Source organism: Takifugu flavidus, chromosome 7 (assembly GCF_003711565.1).
Source record: "Takifugu flavidus isolate HTHZ2018 chromosome 7, ASM371156v2, whole genome shotgun sequence".
In the NCBI taxonomy this organism is placed as follows: domain Eukaryota; kingdom Metazoa; phylum Chordata; class Actinopteri; order Tetraodontiformes; family Tetraodontidae; genus Takifugu; species Takifugu flavidus.
In genome coordinates, this window is record NC_079526.1 from 11787647 (window position 1) to 11796460 (window position 8814).

At 42.7% G+C, this 8814-nt stretch overlaps 2 protein-coding genes across 2 annotated transcripts; both read left to right on the forward strand.

Moving 5' to 3' along the window:
• The first annotated feature begins 159 nt into the window (after positions 1-159).
• On the forward strand, positions 160-2897 carry pex11g (peroxisomal biogenesis factor 11 gamma). The gene is made up of 5 exons (XM_057037630.1): positions 160-362; positions 827-1024; positions 1175-1353; positions 1822-1890; positions 1974-2897. Exons 1-5 carry the CDS (start codon positions 300-302, stop codon positions 2179-2181), a joined length of 717 nt encoding a protein of 238 aa, XP_056893610.1. The 5' UTR covers positions 160-299; the 3' UTR covers positions 2182-2897.
• Positions 2898-3341: 444 nt separating this feature from the next.
• Positions 3342-8737, forward strand: si:ch73-40i7.5 (amyloid-beta A4 precursor protein-binding family A member 3). Its single transcript, XM_057037623.1, has 11 exons — positions 3342-3618; positions 4174-5173; positions 5437-5464; positions 5563-5708; positions 5795-5881; positions 6445-6615; positions 7141-7320; positions 7393-7605; positions 7861-7980; positions 8115-8255; positions 8336-8737. Exons 2-11 carry the CDS (start codon positions 4187-4189, stop codon positions 8405-8407), a joined length of 2145 nt encoding a protein of 714 aa, XP_056893603.1. The 5' UTR covers positions 3342-3618; positions 4174-4186; the 3' UTR covers positions 8408-8737.
• The last annotated feature ends 77 nt before the right edge of the window (positions 8738-8814 follow it).

The window sequence follows — 8814 nt, forward strand, 5'->3', positions numbered from 1 at the left end:
CGGTGTAGGAAGATGGGGTATAATAAATAAACATAGGGAATACAGATGTGTCTTTTTGCATTTCAATTTATAGACATAACTTTCTTAAATGGAAGGTGAAGTCAGCAGTGCGGCTTGTTGGAGCGGCTTTCGAAGGTTCGATTGGCTCGGTGATCGTTTGCTTGAGTCTGTTGGCGGTACTTCCTGTTTTCAAAGTCCAGCTGAGACGTGACCGCATGCCACAAAATCTGCCACATTGCATAAGATTAGGGTTGTAAAGTGGTGTTTTGTTCAACACTGAAAAGGGTTGTGCGGCAGACATGCAGCAGTCTTTGGAGTCACTCGTGCGCTTGCTCGAATCTTACAGAGGAAGAGATAAAGTTGTAAGTACTCGGAGACAGAATCGAGTCCTGGCAGTTATCTACTTGCACTTAAGTGTTAACTTCTAACACTGACAATAGTCTTCTCTGAATATCACAAACCTCTCCTTAATTATTGCACTGAAGTTTTGAATTACTCTTTCTTTACCTCATTATCTGCACAGTTCAGAGCGCACGAAGCAATAAATGGTCTCCACGTACACAAGATAACGGATCCGATCGTGTATGCGTTGAGATATCACGCTTATATATGTATCAATGAAGGGCAAAGCATGCACATGAGGTTGCGTGAAAACACAAGCATGTGTACCACAACAAAAAACTCTAATTCACTCCTCTAAAAGTTCTCACAGTTTTTTTTATTGGTAAAATAGAAATAATCAACTGCTACTACTAATAATAACAACAGTCACAACAACGATAGTAAACATGTTAATGAGCTGATGAATCCTCTCTCTCCTGTACAGATCAGGACGGTCTGTTTTGGCTCTCAGCTGGTTGGAGGGCTTCTTTCCAAGAGTGCTGACACGGACCTTTCACATAGACAGCTGGGGAAAAGTCTGCTGCTGTTCTCTGCTCAGCTCAGCCACTGTCGAACCACACTGCGGCTGTTCGATGACCTGGCCATGCTGGCCTACTCACACAGCTACGGTGTGGGAGTCAGGGTGAGAGGTGACTCAACACTAAAGCGTTTCTGGTCTTCTTATTTATCCTTTATCATAATAGTGTTCAATGGTATTGCAGTATGTGTTAGTATAAGGTGTGATGTATTTTATATAACTTCATTTATTGACGATTCCATGCGATTCTTACAGGAGGATGATCCAGCCGTGCGCTGGATATCGGTGCTGAGCAATGTGGCAGACCAGCTTTACTACCCCTGTGAGCACATCGCCTGGGCTGCTGATGCCGAGCTCATCAAAATCAAGTCTGACAAGTGGTGGCTGTTCAGTACGGTGCTGTGGGGAGCGTCGCTGCTGCTGGGGATACTCAGGTCTGTCACCAACCGTCTAAAAAACACATTTATTGTTCTCACTCTTGCTCAGATAGAACTGACTGTTTGTTCCAGACCAACTCTATGTGTTAAGTGATAATACCAAGATAGAAAAAGTGTTACAATCCTCACAATCCGCAAGTAAAATATTTGTTGTAAATTTGCAACATATGAATTTTAAAAAAAATAATGAAATTACACATAGTGATGGAGATGTGGCCAGAAACATAAGTCATTTGACTTAAACGCCCCCTGGTGGTCACTTCTGGTTCCAGAAATTCCTAAAAGTAAAGATGCATTTCACCTAGACTTCTGCACCAGTTTTTGTAGTTATAGTAAATTTACTTAATTAATGATAGTAAGCGATTGCTTAAAATAGCTTCCCTGTAGTACAAGATGTTTGTTTTGACCTTCAAGTAGCCAACAGTATTTTGTGAAACTGTTGTAACTCGGACTTTTGCTCTTCAGATCCCTTCGAGTTCTGATGTTACTGAAGAAAAAGCTGAAGATACATGAGCGAGCAGGAGGTGGCGGCAGGTATCGCGTGTCACGTTGTGTCAATAGAAGAATTGCATCACAGCGAGATTCTCCTGGTATGAAACTGTGTTCTCTTCCTGCAGCTGCTCTCAGCTCCACGGGCAGATGCGAGCGGAGCTTCTCTCTTTCCTCAGGAGCATGGCTGACCTCAGTAACGCCATCCACTGGATGCCACCCGGCTTCTTGTGGGCAGGAAAATTCCCCAGCTGGTTGGTGGGGCTGATGGGCACCATCTCATCTGTGATAGGGTTGATCCAGATGGTCAACAGTGAACAGACCAGCGACACGTAGAACAGACTTGCTGCCGTTGATGTTCAGAAAATATGTGGGAGACACTGACGTGATGCGTAGTGTGATGCTATGTTGCACGTGAAGCAAGTCGAGTCAGGTAGAAGTTGCAGTTGGGCCTACGACATGGAGCTGTGGTTTCTGTTGAGACGACACATCACAGATTTTAGCTGCGAACGTGACCGTTGCCCTCATTTTCATAACAAATGAAATTTTCAGAACGCTTAGACCAATATGATAGGAAATAAAATAACTGTCTATCTTTTTAATGCTATGTTATATGTATGCAATAAAACATCACAATCCTTTTATTTTTAAATGTGGCCATGATTTATTTTATGGTTTTGGTTAATCGCTTGCATATTAACAACAACAAAAAAAAAATGCATTGAACAACTTAGTCTTGTAAGTTATTAATGGCTTGTTTGTGTAATTTATTCTGTTTGTGTTTTTTAAACAATAATAATTTGACAAAGTTAAAGTAAAATTCCGGCAAGGATTCCTTATCAATTGCTGATGACCTGTACCCATTTTTTGTCCCGAAAACACTAGTAATTTTAGTCAGGTAAACTCATCTTCCAGGCAAGTTCCCTAACTGAAACTATTCAGGCAGGCGGCGCAGGAAAGACAGACAAGTCACCATCTGTGACAGGAGTTGACAGTAAAGTGATCAGTACAATCTGTGATGTACATTAAAAAATATATAATCAAAGTCAGAACTTGTTTCTTTACTTTCTATTCATTTGACCTTTCACAGTTTTAAAGAATTGTAAGCAAAAATATCTAACACATGCAAAGGCGTTGTTTCATGTAAATGCTAAAATATCTTAAATGATTCCAAGTTGAGTCCAGATTATTCAAAGCGCTTTTATCTTGATTTGTCGGCCTTTGATTGAGCTGGTCTGGTCCAGCGTGACGTGTACAATAGTTACGTTCAGGAATATCGGAGAGTTTGCCTTCTTGAGGCGACTATCCATAAAGCTATTCATACAAATTACAATTTTTTAAAACGATGTAACGGGAAGTTTATTTTAAAAATTCTTTAATTTAAAATTGTGTAATTCTTCTTTATTGAAAAAGCCTGTAAATATTACTCCAGGTATAAAGGCGTACATAAAGAAAACTATTCAAGGTACATTTCATTCTGAGTCACAGGAGTGCGTGAACACAACGCATATAGAAGGTCTGTGAATAAATAAAAGCTGTCTTGACAGCAGAAACCATGGCTGGAAATTTACTTATTTTCACTCACACTTCTCTTTTTTTAACGTCTGAATAATGTGGAAGTGTGTTTAAGAGGCGTGCTACTGTTAGCATGACGAAGGAAACAGAGCAAGACTTTCGGAGAAGCATCAAATCCCAAACCACGTCAACTTATCTGTCGTGGCGTCCACAGAAGTATTTCGGCACAAAGAAGCCTTCAAAAATCTAAAAACTCTGGTGAGAGCTGCTCTTTTCGTCCGTTTCAACTTCGAACGTGGAGCCCAGAAGTTGCATATCTTGATGAACTGCAGCTGAGTTAGTGCTCTTTAGCTTTCTAATTAGCCATTTAGCACCAAGCTACTCTGAGCTAACTTTAGTCATGCGACAACAACAGAGTAACGGTTGGCTCAAAATTGGGTTTAAGAATGTCATTTCTTTTTCTTTATTTTATGTAAGACAGATTGTGCTCAATACCTGTTGTAATTTAAAGATCTAACACAAATACCTCAGCAATTTCTCTTATTTTCCTCCATCAGAGTAGTCACTTCTATGTTGGATATTTTAGTTTATTTGCCGAATCTGATAGTTTCACACTGTATAAAACGTAACTTGAGCTTTAACCTGTGATTTCAGCCTCGATGGTACAATAAAGGCAAGGAACTAAAACTGAAATTCGTGTGAAATAAGAATTATACAGGAGCATATTGTTTGCTGGCGATCATGTGCATTTATTTGGAAATCCAGTGAACTGATTTGAACTGCTTCACACTCACCTAACATTTCCTCTGACAGGCTTTCTTTTAAAATGGACTCAAACATCTGCTTGCCAGACCAGTCGGCCTCCCCACCCAGCACCTTTCTTGCTTCCAGCTCGGCTGATGGAGTGTTGGCGAGAGATGTCGTGCAACGGACTGAGGCGGCTCCGCCACAAGTCAAGGATGAGGAATCCTACATGTTTGAACCTCCACCTTTAGACTGGAGGTCTGAGTCTTCCGGCGACACGGCCTCACCCGATGATTTGGACGAGCCCAGCTCCCTCGCCTCTGTCACACCTTCTGGTGAAGGTCTAGTTAATGCCAGTAACAGTGACCCTGCATTGCTATCTTTAAACACTAGTCAAGCACTGGCATCACTTGATGTTAAGCTTGTGGGAAATATGGCAGAGCCAGTTCAGGGTGAGATGAGATCAGAGGTAGATGAAGCAAGCGAGAAAGCGGGAGAGGCCATGGGTGAGGGCTTAACCAGTGATGGGGAATGTCCAGAGGGGTCGTCTGGCATAAAGAGTAGCACCTGCGAAGAGGAAGTCGATGGAATTGACAGGAAATCAGATGATGACGACCACAACAGCATCCACAGTCTCCTTAACCAGCTTCAGCTGATGGAAGAAGAGCCTCGTCCACCTCACCATGGCCAGTATCAGTACTCCAGTTCATCCCAGATGGACTCCTCCGCCCCCTCCTTAATTTTGGACGACAGCACTGAAACAACGGGGCTACTGTTCTCTGAAAGCCACCATAGAGACCTGCAGGGAATGTTGCAATTCACAGAAATTAGCACGGCACCTCACCCCACCTGTGTGCCTCAGAGAGGAGAGGTGGATGCTGTAGTTTCAGTCTCCTACAGTGAGGATGACGCTCAGAGGTTCTGGCAGCATTATGGGAATGGTCAACAGCAATGGCACAGGGACGAATCCCTCGCCTCTCTGCCCGACTATGAGGATACAGAGTCGGTGTGGAAAAAACGGGACGGTGAACACCCGGAGGAAGACGACGGTGCTGCAGAGAGGGAGCAGGTAAGCTGATGTATATGATTGCTTCGATCTGGTTAAAGGAGGAGTTGAGTGTGTGTCTCCAGAAGAGGGTGTAACTGAATAGTTTCAGTTATCACAAGTTGTGAATGTGGACTTTTTGGGGGGAAAACTGACCAGCAAAACATACCCGAGAATACATAACAAGGATATTTCTATTAGGTATTTTTGGGAGATTCGAGCTGCCCTTTTTGATTCTATGTTTATGTCAAATCAGTTGATTATTCTTCCATTTGTTTTAATTGCAGGCTGCTGAACGTCCATCATATAAAGACGGTGAGTCTCTTCAGTCCTTCAGTCCTCTTCAGTTGTTCAGATTTGTCTGCGTCGACTTGTGATATCAGGTTGTAACAGCAGGCTGATTGATGTTTCAGTGCCTGGTCCTTGTGACACTGAAGACCTGCTGGATGGAGTTGTGTTTGGTGCCAAGTATCTGGGCTCCACCCAGATCAGATCAGACAAGAACCCCTCAACTAACGCCCGCATGACCCAGGCTCAGGAGGCTGTGGACCGCATCAAGGTGATTCTAATCAAAGATGGTGGGAAAATCTGTGCTCAAATTCACCCAATAGTGATGGTTTACTTAGTCCTGAAATTGTCTTCCAGGCTCCAGAGGGAGAGTCTCAGCCTATGACAGAAGTCGATCTGTTCATCTCAACCAAGAGGATCAAAGTGCTCACAGCTGACACACAGGTATATTTACAGTTCAAATGATTTTTAAAAATTCCAATGATGAAAAATGATTAGTTTTAGAGAGTTACTCATGTTGTAGCAGGACGACTAAAAATTCAGTAGACTCAGGTTGGATTTGTGTCCTTACTGCCCAACATGTAGCAAAAGAGAAAACAGAGCACATGCACGAGTGCACCTGGAAAAATCGGGGCATCCCAAAACACACCTTCTACCCATAATCCCCTGGGGTGAGAGGCCACACTGCCTTTAATTCAGTCGTATCTATTTGGCATCTCATTTCAAGTCGTCTGTATGTTTTAGTCAAGATCCAAAGAAAGCAAACTAGGATGTTTAAACGCTAATAAGATGTTTTCATCAGCATAGTTCAACCGTGTAATGTGGTTGAATTGGTCACCAGTTTAACTCTCTGCAGGCAGAACATGGACGGAAATAGCTTCACGGATAATGAAGAAGAAAAACACGCCGTCGGGGCCAAGTTTAGACTTGCAGAGCCTTGATAATTGGGTCCTGTCTGGTCTTGCCTTTTGACGCTGTTTTCACCTCCACCTCTCTTCTCCCCCCAGGAAACAATGATGGATCACACTCTGCAGATGATTTCTTACATTGCAGACATTGACAACATTGTGGTGTTGATGGCGCGAAGAAAACTGAAGGGGCAGGATGGGGATGTCGCCTCTTCCTCCTCCAAATCTAACAAGTGCATCATGATCTGCCACGTGTTCTCCTCCGAAGACGTGAGTCAATAGACTGAAGGGCCTTGAAGGAAATGTGATCTGTTTGGTTGAGTTTTCTCTCCTGAGCCTTGAATCACAGATCAAAATTGCAGTGTCTGATGAGTTTGGCCTGATTTCCCTCTGCAAAGGGCTCAAGAGTTCTCCTGAATTTAAAAATGGTCTGGCTCTTGTCCCAGTTTCCCCATTCATGGCAACACTGAATAGGAGGAAGAGGTTCTTTATAAAAACCAATTATCTGAAGGCTGTGAGGCTACTGTGTCCACTTCTCTCATTTTCTCTCTTGTTTTCCCAAGGAGCAAGTAGATCAATTTAGGAATTGCAAAGAACTAACAAATGGGAATTTTCAGACTGTTCCTGTGTGTATATAATTATTATTAGTTAGGATTAAAGGGGTGAGACTTTCAATATGGACTGGATCTGGAAAAAGAAATCAGTACGTGCAGGAAGATGAGTTATTGACATTCAGTAGTAAATGAGATCAGCAGGAGACCACAAATGTAAAGGTTTTTACACTTCTCACTCCAGGCGCAGGTCATAGCCCAGGCTATCGGTCAGGCCTTTGGAGTGGCCTACCAGCAGTTCCTGCAAGAAAACGGCATGAAGGCAACAGATCTGAAGCCTGGCGAGTACAGCGACTACTTAGAAAGTCAGGAACTCTACAACGGAGATCTGGCGCACTTCTCCGACTCCCAGAACATTCGAGAAGTACGATGAGGAGTACTGGACTATTTTGCCTCCTCGTGTTACAACATTTTAATTCCTGTTTCTGTGACGCAGGTTGCCATCACCAAGGCCCCCGGTGAGATCTTGGGTCTGGCCATTGTGGAGTCCGGCTGGGGTTCCATTCTTCCCACAGTGGTTGTTGCCAACCTCCTTCATGGAGGTCCTGCCGAGCGCAGTGGGGATCTCAGTATCGGTGACCGCATCATGTCCATCAACAGCACCAGTCTGGTGGGTCTGCCCATCGCTGCCTGTCAGAACATAATCCGGGTAAGTGGGAGAAAAAAAATCAAATCCATAAATATTATTTTAAAAACAAAGCTATGTCAGGAATACCAGACGTTTCTGGTTTATCATCTAAATATAGCGACACTAGATGGCGCTGTTTGCATGCGGGTTCAACAGTGGAGGGAAAGACAGTTCATTTTTAAAGATTTTGAGGTTTTTAAGAACTTTCAGACTGCAGTTTTGCAGCATTTTGTTGTTTGTTTAAAAATGTATTTCATGGTATATTTCCTTTTATAGGATTTGAAAAGTCAAAAGTATGTTAAGCTGAGTATCGTGCACTGTCCGCCGGTCACCATGGCGATTATCAAGCGGCCTCATCCCAAGTTTCAGCTGGGCTTTAGTGTGGAGGACGGCATTGTAAGTCCACTTGGAAGATTTCTATATTTGTCTCTTCAGCTTCATTGAGGTTTTGCTCTTATTATAAATGAAAATCCACCTGCTGGGGTATCAAAAGTCAGCATTTTAAAAAACCACCTCTCTCCCTGCGGCAGATCTGCAGTCTGATGCGTGGTGGTATCGCAGAAAGAGGAGGCATTCGCGTTGGGCATCGCATTATTGAAATAAATGGGCAAAGTGTTGTTGCTACACCACATGACAAGATCATCCAGATCTTGACCAACGCTGTTGGAGAGGTGAACAGCAACACTCCAACTGATTTTACATCTTCTAAATGCACTGGGGAGAATAAAAGTTTTTTTTTTTTTTTTTGCAGATTCATTTGAAGACGATGCCAGCTTCAACATATCGCCTGTTAACGGGTCAGGAACAGCCAGTATTTCTTTAAACTCTGCCTGCTCCATCATGAACTTTTGCCAAAAATCTGAAAACGTTATGCATGAGCTGGTGTCACAACTCTGAATGCAACAAGATAGTTTGCATAGCTTTATATACAGCATTGTAATGCAGGAGCTGGGAGTGCATTTTTTACAAGTGACAGAGGAAGATCCTTTTTATTTATCTTATATTTCACACTGCACACGGTAGCTGAGCTGAAACAGTTGGCAAACAAATTATTTTCTTACTTCACTAACTTTAAAATGGCAATGCAATTCAAAAACTATTTTGTCTTCCAGGCTATCATGCAGAAATAAAGGTAGATGCCTTATATTCACAATGTGCTGTGTCGGATTTTCCTTCAAGAACAGTACCATCTAATTTTATTTATTGACAGATGTTTTTTCCCAGAGAATT